The 14,642-nt window shown below is 55.6% G+C and overlaps 3 protein-coding genes across 3 annotated transcripts; 2 read left to right on the top strand and 1 right to left on the bottom strand.

Annotated features, from left to right (window-relative positions):
- Positions 1-1,026: 1,026 nt before the first annotated feature.
- Positions 1,027-1,824, top strand: ARL2 (ADP-ribosylation factor-like protein 2; the record flags this gene model as incomplete). The annotated part of the gene is made up of 6 exons (XM_036638344.1): positions 1,027-1,085; positions 1,138-1,248; positions 1,299-1,315; positions 1,362-1,507; positions 1,558-1,638; positions 1,693-1,824. 6 exons carry the CDS (start codon positions 1,027-1,029, stop codon positions 1,822-1,824), a joined length of 546 nt encoding a protein of 181 aa, XP_036496847.1.
- A 1,929-nt stretch (positions 1,825-3,753) lies between these two features.
- On the top strand, positions 3,754-9,328 carry Vil1 (Villin-1; the record flags this gene model as incomplete). Its single annotated transcript, XM_036638343.1, has 3 exons — positions 3,754-3,904; positions 4,482-8,899; positions 8,954-9,328. 3 exons carry the CDS (start codon positions 3,754-3,756, stop codon positions 9,326-9,328), a joined length of 4,944 nt encoding a protein of 1,647 aa, XP_036496848.1.
- Positions 9,329-10,049: 721 nt separating this feature from the next.
- sec63 (Translocation protein sec63) lies at positions 10,050-12,250 on the bottom strand (the record flags this gene model as incomplete). The annotated part of the gene is made up of 3 exons (XM_036638342.1): positions 10,050-10,216; positions 10,268-11,858; positions 11,909-12,250. The coding sequence occupies 3 exons, from the start codon at positions 12,248-12,250 to the stop codon at positions 10,050-10,052; spliced, it is 2,100 nt and encodes a 699-aa protein (XP_036496849.1).
- Positions 12,251-14,642: the final 2,392 nt, after the last annotated feature.

The following is a 14,642-nucleotide window of genomic DNA, read 5'->3' as shown; positions in this document are numbered from 1 at the left end:
GCTGGTAGATGTCTGTTGTGAGATCAGTATAAAGGATCCAACAAAAGATTTTCAGGCTGAGCAATTGTTGCTGCTCACACTTACAGGCTGGCTTGGATGAAAGGGGTGTTAAGGAAGGAAGACCAAGATCTCACTGCTTTGCCTGTCGGCTGTGAAGTTCTTGAGAGGGAAAGAGGAGGATGGGTCGCGCGTGTAGGTGTTTTTGACCGAAAAAAAAAAAAGAAACGCGGCAACCTGTAATGAAGGAGATTAGATGCCTCTGGCGCGACTGTGAACTTGGGTAGGAAAAGTCAGGGTAGTGCCTTGACTTGTCACTGCTACTGGTGTTGTAGCCAAGTTTCACAAAACCTGTTGCCGTGTGGGAGAAGGAGAGAGGTAGGTGGGTGGGGATGGGGAGGGTAAGAAGAAGAGGAAAAGGAAACGAACGGGTGGTCTGGTGTGGGAGAGTTCTCTGATATCAAAGGCAGGAGCAGCTGCTTTTTTGGGAAGGTGCCTTCCCATCAGATAGGGTTGGTCTGCTTGACTCTGGAAGAAAGATTCGATCCAGGCTTCAGAACGCAAAGCTGCTAAAAATATTCTTGATGACTTTGAAGGAGTTGAGTTTGAGCATCTTCATCGATTTATATATATCTCACTTGTCTTTGACTTAATATTTAGGTAATAAATTTCAGAATTTGACAGGTCAAATTGCTAGATGTACTTTTGTCACTGCTCGATTCGCACTGCCCGATTCGAAAAGATATGTCTTTGATAGACGAGGACGAAAATCAGCCTCGAGTGTAGTTGTTGAAGTGGTCGGTGTACTCGGTGAGACGCCAATGACCTGTCCCTCACCGAAGCCAGACCGAGACCGCATGCCCGATAGTGTCACGTGCCCAGTTTGGTCCAGTCAGGCGCCCGAATTAGAGCAGTCTGCATCGGTCAACGTGAATAATGCAAGAAGCAGCATCACGATAGACAAATCAAGAATCTTGCAGACGCCCATTTCAGATACCTTATACCACAGACCATCACACCTATTTTAAAATGCTGTCCATCTTACGGAAAGCCCGCCTAAAGGACAAGGAGATGCGAATCCTGATGCTGTCAGTCTGCGAGTGCGCAACACTTGGCCGACCCCGCTGACAGACTCACCAGAGGTCTTGACAATGCGGGCAAAACAACGATTGTCAAGAAGATCATGGGAGAGGATGTCAACACGGTGAGCCCAACATTGGGTTTCATCATCAAGACTATCGACTACGATGGGTGCGTTGAGCGTCCTCCACTTCCCAGTGCTGCTGATTGACACCGCTCAGATACAAACTGAACATCTGTGGGTGATTCTCTCATACGGGTGACCAGCCCTCTGACCGCAGCAGGGGACGTGGGCGGCCAAAAGACGCTGCGATCATACTGGCGGAACTATTTTGAGAAGACAGACGCCTTGATCTGGGTCGTCGACGCCACAGATCGGCTGAGAATCCAGGATTGCATGGAGGAACTGCATGGGCTTTTGCAAGAAGAGGTCTGTTGGATGCAGGCCCCTTCTCTCGATAGGGCTGACATGGATAACAGCGGCTCTCGGGAGCCAGTCTCCTGGTTTTTGCGAACAAAACGGATGTGAACGGATGCATGGATGAGCAGGAAATACTCGATGTACGTCCCGGTCACCCCTGGCGACCCGAGGCTGACACGCTGACCTTTTCTCAGGGGTTACGACTAGAAGCCATCAGAACGCATCGCTGGCACATCCTGCGATGTAGCGCCATGACAGGCACCAACCTCAAGGAGGGCCTGGCATGGGTTGTGGAAGACGCAAAAAAGAGGCTATTTCTGTACTAAGGGGCTTGCTTCTCGCTGCTATCGACAAGCGAACATCATGGACATGGAGCAGAAAGGGAGGCTCCGCGGTTGACGACACTCGAGGATGTCCCGGCAGTCAGCACAGCTAGCTGCCGAGCGCGCCGTTGGAGGCTGGGATGAGCTGGCAGAAACCAGCATGAAGTCCCTTAGGTCGAAAGGGGGACGGCAGGGCATGACAATGTGTTCTGGAAGCCTGGTCCCACGACATACCGGATCCGATGGGGTGTTACGGCTCGGAAGTCAGGATCGAGGTTGTGTAATGGGTCGCAGATAGATGGATGACCCGGAGGTTGAAATGCAGCGCATCCACGCGGTGGAAAGGGGACTGCTATTATCATTGGAAGCCAACGTAAGCTGAGGCTGAAAGCTAAGACCGGAAGCTTGTCGGATTTCTTTGCGTCTTACGACCTGGTGGTTATTGCTTAAAATTGGGCCTCCGCTGGCCCGATGATGCCCGAAAGATTGCTGCTTGGTGCTTCAGCGGTGCCGAAGAACTTGCCAGCTGTTGGGCACGCGACAAACAACGCTGTTCGTGCCTCGAGCGCCGTTGGACGGCTCGAATGGCAGAGGAATTGTGTTGAATGCCAGGACATCCCTCCATGAAATCATGGTTTGAAACGACGTGATTGAAACGCTCCCGCTGGCCAGTGAGGTGCTTGAACGGCGAGATTGGTGCGGCCCCAAGTCAAGGGATCTCAGGTGCGAGCGATATCCCAATGTGAGACAGGGGTTGCAAGTGTGGAGAAGCCAATGGTCCGAGCGCCCAGTCTTTGCCTGAGGTAAAGAAAGACGGGTACGTACCTCTTTTACGAGCTTCCTTTGTGTGTTTTGTTGTTTTTCATCGAGTTCCGTGGCTGCGCTGAGCCGACTTGGGCTGGCTGAGCCGAGCTGAGCTGGATCTTCGTGCAGCTGGATGAGCCGTTACTGAGAGGATTGTACTTCTTTCTACCTGTGGTTATTCGGAACGTTGGATGAGATGGACGAGAAGCAGCTCTGAGAGATTGGTCTTTTAGCGCTGAGACTTGGGGAAATCAACACGGACGATGGGCCCAACGTCTGTTCCCAACTCTGTGAAATTATTTGGGGTGCTGGGCTGTCATCTGTGACCAGTGCCTGACGGTACAGTCTTCGCAGCCAAGGCTAGACCAAGGACAGGGCAAAGGTATTCGGCGGACGTAGCATTCATTCTCATATGTGTGTCCCTGGCCAGACTGCGCAGGTAAGTAAGGTAGCTAGGGCCCCAAGGCAGAAAGGTCGGGGTCGCCAACGCGGGATGCAACAGTCGTTCGCATCGGCCATTGACGAGTCCAAAAACCTGCTTCCTTCATCTCTGCCGTCAGCTTCCCATTTGCTGCTCTTAGCTTTGAGCCTCAAGCCTCTCATCAACAAACGCAGGTCCCGTCCTGTCGCCGTTCACCCACACGACCTTATTTACCTCGTGCATTACCTAAGGCCTCTAGTCTCACGCGCCCCCTCACCAAACCCTCGGAACCAACCTACCGTACCTCCAGCAGCGTCCTGCACCCTGCCGCGCCCAGTACCTTGCTTCTCGCACGCAAGTTCCAGCTCGTTAGCGGCGCCATCCCATCCCGTCCCATCCCAGATTCGACTGGACCTCTGAGGTGGTGGTGACGAAGTACCTCCCGCTCAGTACCGCACCCATCCCGCTACCTCCCTCTCTACCTCTGCCTCTGCCTCCGCCTACCTACCTCATCCCGTCCCGTCGAGGAGCACCGGCCAAGGGAAAAAAATAGACAACATATCCTTCTCCAACCAAAGGGGCCTCACCACGCTTGCTCGCCTTGCCACGGCATACCTTCTCACCGGGGGATACCTGCGCATACAGAACCACCCGTTTCCATTCTTCCCCCACCGCAATCGTGTCATGACTCTGCCTCCCGCTTCGACATGTCGGAACAAGCCATGGACGACGTCTCCAAGTTTTTGCAGGATGTCAAGGAGATGAATGCCCGCCGCACTGAGGAGGACGACGCCCGTCAGCGCGAATTGGACGAGAAGATCCAGCAGGAGAAGAGGGAACGCCAGGCTCGTCGTGCCGGTACGTGTTGTTGTGTTTCCCTTGCTTTGCTCTGCCCAGCCCAGACACCTGTTCTGTTTGTCTCTCATTCTGTCTCCATCCCGTCTGTCCCTCACTTCCCGCGCAGTCCCTCCTCACCTGCGTTACCCTCGCTGGTGCTGCTGTTGTTCTATTCCTACCTGCGTGTCTTGCCTCTTTTTGTAAGCTTTCTTTTCCCAACTCGGCCAAGGTACGCATCCTACTTCGCGTCTTGCCCATCCTGCGCGAGTGCTCGGTGCTGTGCTATGTTCAGGTTCAGGTTGCCCTTGACCAAAAAGCTGAGCTACTGACGGGACCGCCGCCGCACTGGGCGAGACGCGGGCGACGCCTCGACGCCTTGACACCAACCCACGGCACTCCAATGGGCACACGCACATTGCACTACCAAGAGCACACGGCCTTCGTCCATTGTTGCCCATCTACTTTGCGCCCTGCAGAAAAAAATCATCAACACGCTTTCTGTGTTTCCTCATCTGCCATTGTGTTTTTTTTCCTTGTCGCGCTCGCCGTGCTATTTGCCAGAATTGCATCAACCCCTCCTTCTGACAACATTTGACAGAACGCGCCCGATCCATTTCCCCTCAGAAATCATCCCCGGCCAATACCCCACCACCCTCGTCTCAACGCAACACCACGCAGCTTTCCGATGATCTGAGGCTGTCTTCGCCTGGTCTCGAACACACCGGAAGCCCTCGATCTCGTGGTATCACGGCCTCTGACACCATGGAAAGCTTCTCATCCACCTCTCCCACCAAAGAGAACGATTCACCCTTCGATGCTGATACCAAGCGAACGAGCGTCACCTCTCCTACCGGCAGCGTACAAGGAGCGCGACCGCTTTCCTGGCAGAGGCGTCCCAACTCGCAACATTCCGATCGATCCAAGAGCCGTCCCCTCTCCGTCGTTGCCGCCGAGAACGCTGCGAGGACCTCGCCAAACCCGCCTTCTGACCCCGCCTCCGCAACCGAGCAGTCCTTCTCCAAAGACCAGATCGCCCAGGCATTGGGATCCAAGGACCCCTCCTGGTTCCGCCAGACGGCCGACAGAGCTAGCGTTGCCTCCGCCGCCAGCCGCAAGAGCCAAGTGGAAGACACAGATACAACCGACATGTCGGCCATGCGCCAGCAGCTCCCTGGCATGAGCCGCAGCTCATCGACCGATCTCGCTCCGGAAAGTTCGAGCCCCACGAAAGGCCTGGCATCTCCGCTGTCATTGAGCTCCGCGCAAAGACTCGACCCCCCCGCCGAGATCTCTCCCGAGAATGACAAGCGAGCGTCGGCCTTGTCGTCAGGATCAGGACGCGCATCGCCTACAAGACCTGTCTCGCCGACGAAGGGCATGGGCGGCTTTGTGCAGAGTGCCATGATGAAGAGGTCAGATAGTGTAAAGAGATGGAGTGTCACGTCACCTACTGGGCTCGTCCGTGCCGACTCTGCCGCTTCAAGCCGGACTGGCGAGTCCCGATCACGGCCACAAAGTATGGTTATTCGCGATGGAGCATCCACTCCTACGAGCACAAGCAGAGCTCGTTCCCGTTCTCGTCCTGCGTCTCGCCACGCCTCTCGTCCTGCTTCTCGCCATGGTCCTACAGAAGAAGAAACTGATCTGGAAACCACACCCAAAGCACCTGTCGCCGATCCCCATCTGGATCCGAAGCCAACCGAAGACGATGAGGACAAGGTGACACCACCGTCAAGTCCGTCCAAGACCATGGATTCCAGGAGATGGAGCCCAACCAAAGCTAGCTGGCTGGAGACAGCACTGAACAAGCCAGAGTCGCCGAAGCCAAAGCCGCCGCCCACGACGAATCAACCGGCGTGGATGGTCGAGCTGAACAAAGCAAAGGCGCAAAAGGCTGCCAGTGGGAGTGTTGATCTTGGGCGAGCCGGATCAGTCTCCTCCCAAAAGCACGAAGTCAATATTGGCGGGCTCATGCGGTCATCACCCATGGGCGGCCATACCTCCAAGCCCTCTGTCAGTGGGCTGAAGGGCATCTTTACACCACCAACTGAGACCTCACATAGATCAAGCGGCAGCATCAGTGGAAGCAGCTTCCGCAACAGTCAAATCAAGAGTCCGATCAATGACGCCAAACCTGAGGGAGAAATTGGAGATATCCCGAAACGATCGTCAGTCAGTGACAGCCCTGCCGCTGCAAAGGTCAAGCCCGAGACCCCACCAAAGAAGGATTTCCGTGCTGGCCTCAAGTCTCGGAACCCCTCTGGCGATGCAGGGTCATCCAAGGAACAGCCTAACGAACTAGCAAACGTCTTTGGTAATCTGCGTCGAACCAAGACTCAAAACTACGTTGCACCGGATGAGCTCAAGGGTAATATCCTGCGCGGAAAAGCAGGTCTCAACATTACCGGTGGCCCCAAGCCCAGCGAGCGCAAGGACGAGTTCAAGGATGCAATCCTGAAGAAGAAGGAAGATTTCAAGGCCGCCCAAGAACAAGGCAGAGGCATCGCTCGCAGTAAATCCAACGCGGCCGATAGACCGGTGCCTGAGGCCCTGCTGAAGAAGGCTGAATTTAGCAAATCTCTTTCCTCCAGGCCAGACATGTCAGACTACACGATTGAACATCGCAAATCTGTCAGCGGGCGGCCTCAGTCCATGTCGAGAGACGAGCCAAAGGATGACTCCGCGGCGCCCTCGCCGTCATTCAAGTCTCCGGCGGAATCGATCAAGTCTCCCACCGGCTCGGTCACCTCCCCTGGTCTTCAGAAAGAGACCAGTCCCCCGGCCCGCCTGCAAGGCCGCGCTGCGGCTGGTGGACTTGCAAACCGTTTCAACCCTGCGCTTGCCGGGCTTCTGGCTCGCGGCCCGCCACCCATGGCCGGAGGGAAAGACTCTGAAAAGTCGGAGGGTTCCGGCGCCTCGGCTTCAGAGCCCACGGCACCGGGCCCGCAGCTGACACACATGACCAAGGGCCGTGCTCGTGGTCCGAGGAGAAAGGCTCCTACAAAGGCCGCCGCTCCTGTGGAGTCTCAGTCAAGCCCGGCGCCCGCTTCGCCGGTCAAGGATGAAGAACCGGTCGTGATGGAGGAGCCCAAGAAGAGCCCGGTGAAGGAAGCGCCTCCTTCGATCCATGCCCAAGTCGCTGCTCAAGCGGCTTTGAAGAGCCGGCCGGCTCCTCTCAAGTCGTTCGAGAAACCCGTCGAAGAACCTGAAAAGCCAGCCGAAAAGTCTGCAGAGAAGCCAGTCTTCAGCCCCAAAGACGGTGAACCCGTACCGACCCGCAGGTCAAGATCCCCTACCATGAAGCTTCAGTCTTCCCCCATCAAGCTTCAGGAGGAGAAGCCGGTTGAGCCTACCGCCCAGCCCACGTCGCCTAAGAAGCTGGATATGAAGAGGATGTCGATATTCCTGGATGACAATAGCCAGGCTAGCCCCAAGCCTGAGAGCCCCAAGAGGGCCGAAAGTCCAAAGAGGGCCGAGAGTCCCAAGAGGGAAGGCCCGAGAAAGGAGAGCCCCAAGCCTGATAGTCCCGCAAGGGAGATATCCCAACCAAGCAGCCCCAAGAAGGAGAGTCCCGTTTCTACGCCGAGGTTCGAGCCCAAGCCGGTCTTCGAGAAGCCTCTTAGCCCTACACCGCAGAAGGTTGAGGAAGCTTCCCCTGTCAAGACTTCTGGACGGCCTCTACCAGAGCCCAGGCCCAGTTCTCCGCGCAAGTCGTTTGCGGAACCCCGCGAGGAGCCCGCGCAGCCCACTCCGATCAAGACGTTCGGGGCGCGGCCGTTGCCTGAACCCACCTCCAGGTCGCCAGTTCGATCTCCCATCAGATCCCCGCCCCCGAATGACTACAGCCCTCATGTGGCGCCTCTCCGCCTGTCGCGGCCTAGCTCACCTCTGAAGATGGCATCGAACGACAAGGTCGACAGCGAGCCAGTCGTGTCTGTCAAGAATGCCACCGCCATGTTTGGAGGATCCGTGGCACAGTCGCCGCCGCTCGTGAAGTCGCCTCCCCCCATGAGATCACCTGTGAGGTCGCCACTGAACTCGCCTCCTGTCGAGAACATCTCCCGCTTTGAAAACCCCGCGCCTCCTGTGGAGAGGACCAGCACCCCGAAGGCCGCAGCCAGGCCACTGCCGCTCCCTCCGAAGCCATCTTCCCCTACGCCCGTAACATCGCCGATGCGATCTCCGACCAAACAGGGACCGGATGTGTCGACCATGCTGGATGACTTTTTCGGCACACCGAGACCGCAGAGAGAGTTCCGGGTTGATACTGCGGAAATCCTGATGAACAAGCCCCAGGCTCGCAACATCCAGGGCCAGGGCGGTCGGCTATTCCAAATCACTGGCGATGGCAAGAAGATCCCCGTGCCGGCGCATAACGAGCGCATCCTGTTTGAGCGGGAAATGTACATCTGCGCCTTTACCTTCACAAACGAAACCGGCAGAAAGGCAACGGAAGTGTACTTCTGGGCCGGCGATGAGGTGCCCTACGCCACTGCCGAAGATGCCTCTCTGTTTGTGAACCGGGAAGCCAGGTCTCTCGGCGGAAAGGTTGTGAGGATGCGCCAGGGGAGAGAAACCCCTGAATTCATCCTGGCACTTGGCGGCATGATTATCATTCGCCGGGGCACCAGCACCAAGTACGACTCTCTGGCGCCTAGCATGCTCTGCGGCCGTCGTACCCTCGGACAACACACCTTTGTATTTGACGAGGTCGATTTGTCTTCGGCGAGCCTCTGCTCAGGATTCCCCTTCCTGATCGCAACCTCAGGAAAGTGCTACCTGTGGAAGGGCAAGGGTAGTGATGTGGACGAGCAGAGTTGCGCGCGTCTCATAGGTATGGACTTGACTTTGACGGGCGAGCTCCTGGAGATCGACGACGGCAGCGAGCCGGACAGCTTCTGGGACATTTTCGACGGCGGCTCGAAGGCCACGTCCGCGGACCATTGGCGCTTGAAGCCGAGCTACGACAAGTACTGTCAGCGCCTGTTCCGGTCTAACGCGGCTTCAAAGCAGCAGGTAAGATGATGCAATTCCTGGATCAGCTCTGGTATCCAATCTAACGAAATTCAGGTCGTCGAAATCGCCCCGTTCACTCAAGCGGACCTGGACCCCTCAGGGATCTACGTCCTGGACGCCTTCTTTGAGATGTACATCATTGTGGGCAAGTTCGCCCAGAGTCAGTACAGCTCGTTCCGCATCGCCCTCGACTTCGCACAAGAGTATGCCATCTTGGCCAGCGGCATGGAAGACCGCCCCTTTATTCCCATCTCCACGGTCGTCCTCGAGGGTATCCCCAAGGACCTCAAGAGCGTCTTCCGCAAGTGGCGGGACGAGGCCAGCCCGACCATCATGCCCGTGAGGAGCGGAAGCTCAAGTCCCTTGAAGCGAGGGAGGAGTCTGCGCGTGGTGCCCCTGACCCAGGCACTCCAGGCGCTTAGTGAGTAAATAAAGTATCTGTGTTTGGGGGCGGCGCGGCGGAATGGACGGAGTTATAAGAGCAAGGCAGGCGGCTGGCGGGCTGAATACTTGTTCAAAAATAAATACCCGGATGCTTGGAGGGAGCACATGTTGAGACGAAGGGGGGAATCGTTGTAAATGATATTGTGTTTTTAATGTTGCATTTGCAAAGGTTAAGGCGGCGATGGGCGTTTATAAACGAGTCGGCTGCGCTGATTTGACGTTCTGTGCAATGGAGCAGTAGTAGGGCATCATCAATGCCTCTGCTGGGTATCAATCGTGGATACAGCATGACAACAGCATTGAAAGCGAATTGAACCGCCATTTGATACAGTTTACCAAAAAATTGCTCATAGATTAATCAAACCAGAAAGAGAGCCCACGACAACTACCTGAACAACGCCGGTTGTATCTATGTACGCTTGATGGGTGTGTCTGCCACCCTATGCACAGGACATACGTCTGCCCCCCTTCACCCCTTCGCCCCTGACCTGTCCGCCTACAAGTACGATCTCATCCGTATTCGTATCCATCGCCGAGCGTCAAGCCCAGCCACATTTGGTGTGATGTTGGTTGTTGAAGTTGTGACTTGGGGTATATTGTTTGCGAGTCCTACCACTCCTTGATTTCTTTGCCTTTTCTTTTCTCTACTATTGCACATTCATACACGCCCGCTCACCGGGCTCTTCCTTGCACGGGGGAGAAGCCCTTATGACTCGTCCTCGGTGTCCGTGTTTGTCGCGCTCGTGTCGTCCTCAACATCGTCATCAGTGCCACTCTCCTCATCCGAGTCATCATCGGCGGGTTTCCTGCGGGGCTTGGTGGCACCAGGTACGCTTCCACCCTTGAGGGCTTGCATCTGGCCGGCTATCGAGTCTGCAGGTTGGTTAGCTTTGCATGTTTTGTGTGAATGTTCAGGTGACTTACCCTCATCAGGCTCGCTGATCTCGTCCTCGGCAGCCATGGCAGCAGCCTTGTCCGCCTCCTCAACCACCAAGGTTACCTCCATCTTGGTGTCGAAGCCGACGTAGCTATCGCACACGACGTGCATAACGAAAGTGTAATGACCGGCTTGAGGGGGTGCCGCGAACTGAGCCTTGAGGGTCTGCATGTTGAAGGTGGGCTTGCCATCCTCGCCGAAGATGGGCTGGTCGAACTGGGTGAAGGTGAAGGGAGGAACGGCCATCTTGCCCTGCTTGGAGTCGGTCAAGAAGACGTACCACTTGGGGGCATGGTCGCGAGCGAAGTACGGGGAGTGGGCGAGGGGAGGCAGGATCGGCTTGTCGTCAACGGGGATGGCCTTTCCGTCGGGTCCCTTGATAGTCTTCTTCTTGCGGCCCAGGAAAGCCTCGAGGTCGTCCTCCGCGGGGTCAATGTCTTCCAGATCCACCTCGTCGATCTCGGGGACGTTTTCGCTGCCAGGGGGGATGATGCGTCCCTTGACGACCAGGGTGACAAGAGACGAGGGGATGATGAAGCGCTCGCCGGTGACCTTGAAGAACGCCTTGGCGACGCGGAGTTGGGGAAGCTGCCTGGAGACGTCGAGCGCGGTCTTGTACTGCTCCTCGGTGAGGAGACCCTTCTTTACCGTCAGGTTTCTGCGGAGGGTGTCGGGGAGATCCATGAACTGTTGGAGGGAGACGTGGACCTTCTCGTCGCCGCCCTCGACGGCATTGACGATCTCCTGGTTGAAGTGGGGAAGCTGGAGGAGAGGGGACGACTTGGGGGGCGTGGCCTGGATCAGGTGCTGGCTGGCGGAGTACGCGGCCAAGATGGGGCCGGTGCTACCGTAAGCCTGGGCGATGGAGGAGAAAGACCTGGTGAGGGCGTGGGCGATGGGGGCAACTTCATACTTGGCGCTGTTCAGAGCAGGGTCCTCGAGATCGATGCGACCGAGGTAGGACCAGAGAAGTGCTAGGGTCTTGCGGCGGACGCCGCTGTCGAGATCCTCCAGAGCCTGCTTGTCCTTCTGCGACAGACCAGCCTTCTCGGCGTTGGCGAACAGCTTGGACTCGAGCTTGGAAAGGCCAGACTCGGCCTTGTCACCCTTGAGGACACTCTCAAACTCCTTTCCGTGACTCAGGGCAGTCACAACACCACCCTCGTCAATGTCCTCCTTGTATGCGCGGAACAGGTTGTTGGCGCTCTCCATGAGGACACCGTCCTTGGACATGCGCTGGGTGCCGTACCACCAGGATCCGACGAGGTAAGGCAGGAGAACGCCGAGGAGCAGGGTGTAGGCGAGAACGACGTACTTGCCGTTGCCGTCAGAGACCATGAACTTGGGGAGCGCAATGCCGATGCTGAAGCTCTGCTTTCCGTCGGGGTGGCCATATTGGATGTAGTTGTTGCGGACCTCCTCATCGGTGAGCGCCTGGTAGGCCTTGGAGATCTCGACGTAGGCGGCGTTGAGGGATTCGATGGTCTCGTTCTTGGCCGGGTCGGGCTTGACCTTGTCGGGGTGCAGTCTTTGGGAGAGTTTCCTGTAGACCTTCTTGATTTGTCTCTCGTCGGCGGACTGGGAGCTTGTTAGTGCTGGGTAATTGTATCGCGGCCGGTTGTACGTACGTCTGAAATGCCGAGGATGTCATAGGGGTTCCAGATCTTGGGGGTCACGGTCTGGACGTGGAGGATGAGGTAGACCATGCCGGCCATGAGGGCCAGGCCGGCGAGAACAAAGATGACGCGCACGATGCGGCGCTGCTTCTTCTCGTGCGCCTTGCGCTGTTTCTCGATTAGGTCGGCATGTTCGGGCTTGTAGTCGCTCTGAATGCGCGGGGCTTTCGCTTCGATGTCCTTGGAGGGGAAGAGAAGGGTGTAGCCGAGGGGCAGCGTGATGATGCTGCTGAGGGCGAGGATGAAGAAGGGGTAGAATTGCGCCTCGGAGTCGTACGAGTAGTCGGAACTCATCTTGACGGCGTGGCGAGCTCGAGAGCTCTGGGACGGGTGGGCGAAGGCGGGATTGGAGCAGCTGCTGGGCGGTTGTGGTGTCGCGATGAAGATGCCACGTCAAAGAGAGTGTCGCGGGAGATGCGAGAAAAGTAAGAGGAACGAGCGGCGTAGCCGGCACGGAGAAACAGTCGTGTCGATGCAGCAGACAGACTAGAAAAAAAGAGAAGAATACAGAAACCCTGAGGGAAAAGAACAGCAGGCGCTGTGCAGTGGGTTGGGTTGTGCCGTGTAGCGGGAGACAACTCTGGGCTGAGGAAGCAAAAGTGTCCGTTGGCCGTCTGCGCTGCTGGTCAGTCACTTTCTTTTGACAATCGTGGCCTCGAAAGACTGCGGTGGTAGATTCCGGACAGGGGGGTTACGGCTCAGTGTCCAGTCAGTGCGCCTTACGAGACCCACCCACCACTGGCCCTTATGAAGTACCACTGTGGCCTGGCTGCTTTCGCCTCCGGCCCGGCAAATGGATTATCTGTCCTTCCCCAACTTGGACCTTAATTGCACCTGGCCGTTTTGAGCTTGTTGGCTAGCTCCGGCTGGCCCACTCTTTTATTTCGTCCAGGGCGTTCAGGTACCCGTCGTTTGTCGAGATGCATCTAATAATAACACTTTGGTGAGTTGGCTTGGAGACTCTGGGATGCAACTGGCAAAGATCAGTTGTCTCCTTTAGTGACTAGAGACAAACATTCACTCGATGCTCTATGTTGGTAAGCATTCTCATTTGCTATCCATCACAACTCTAACCCCTGCCATGGCATCTCAAACCCCTGCTCAACTCAACGTCGAAGCAAGCCACTTAACGGACTGGCGTGCCCGAGGGAACTTCATCCGCCGTATCTCAACGATTCTAACTCCGGACTCGTTAGCGTCAACTCAATTCATACAGAAAGCGATTTGCGTATCAATGGCCTCAATTGCCTGTTAGTGGTTGGTTGCTACCCTGACAGAGGCCGTATTCCTGAGAATTATCACCTGCGATGAGTCAAAGACGAAGAGGCAGAGACTCCAGGTTGCCTGTCATGTCACACTTTCACGCATCGTCTTCAAACTCTCTGCGGCATATTCTCTTTGGAAACGGTTGCTCAGCATTATCCTGAAGCTTATCCGAGTGATTCAGGACTGCCAACTCTTGGAACAGCATATTGTTGACCGCGAATCCTGTGTTCGGTTGTACGAGGCATTTCAATGGCGTTTTCAAGCAAAAGCCAGACCTTTCCAGACAGGTATGTGAACGTCTTGTAATCAGTAGTGAAAATTTCTAACGCAGTCGTATAGTTCTGGAAGGTGGTGTCGAGCCAAAAAGGGTGGGATAGTTCTCCTTTCTCATGGTTCGGCCGTTGAGGTTCTACCCACGCATCGCCGCGGCCGTGAGAGACAAGAACCTGGAGAGCACCGCCCGAACTCTCTCTTCCCACGCAAGTAACCTTCATGTACGAAACTGCATGGAACTTTCCCAACGATCAGTTCAGCTAGGCCAAGTGGTCTAGTTGGTAAAACCACCGCGGGGTTAGGCAAAAGAAATATCTCGATCGGGGCCTGGCTGGTCAGCTCGCGAGACGCGCAGTTCAACTGGGCGTGTACCTTTTGTTTTTGCCAACTTTTTGTTCTGATTTTCTTCGCAAATGCTCCTACTTTTTGCTCCTAGAACTTGTAACACAAGGGCATCTTGATTTGAAAGCCTTGGGCCGAGAAAGCGCTATCTCGTAATTGCAGCAGATGAGCAAGCAGCAAAAGTAGCCTCCAGGTCTACGATGTCAATGTTTATTTTACGGGTCTATTTTCTCGCAGGCTGTCTTGTAGCCAGAGAGTGTTTTACAAACTGGGGTAGCGAGACACCTTTGTCTTGTGACGACATTTTCATATCCATGACGGTCTGTATGTGCTGGAATACCCAAGCTGAAATCCCTAGAAAGATTTCCGAGATCTGGTATACCTGGGAAGTTACCGTCCAACTCACTCGTAGAGTCTATAGAATACTGCTGGTCTTCAAGGAAAAGTAGGGAAAAATCTTCCCACAGCAATGTGACCGACGTCACCAAGTCATTTTCCAGCTATGAGATGCGAAGCAACACCAGAATTATTCTCCCCATGTGAGCCACAACTTCGCAACGACAAGTACGTCTCGCTGGAACAGGAGCATGTCGCGTCCATCCCTTCTATCCCACCTGTATGCCGTTGACGACTCCAGTGTAAACACTGAAAGAGGCATCGGAACAGAGCAGTAGATAATAATGTATCTGTCTTACATCAATTGAGTCGGAAGCTACTCAAAACCACGGTGAAAGCACTCTCAGACGTTTTTTTCTCTCAAGTTTTGTCCGCTACCAGCAATGCAAGCCAACTTCCTACGTCGACC

The sequence above is a fragment of the Colletotrichum siamense genome (genome assembly GCF_013390195.1).
Source record: "Colletotrichum siamense strain Cg363 chromosome Unknown KSG_Cg363_contig04, whole genome shotgun sequence".
NCBI classification, from domain to species: domain Eukaryota; kingdom Fungi; phylum Ascomycota; class Sordariomycetes; order Glomerellales; family Glomerellaceae; genus Colletotrichum; species Colletotrichum siamense.
The sequence above is the reverse complement of the archived record's forward strand: the minus strand, read 5'-3'. Positions and strand labels throughout refer to the sequence as shown.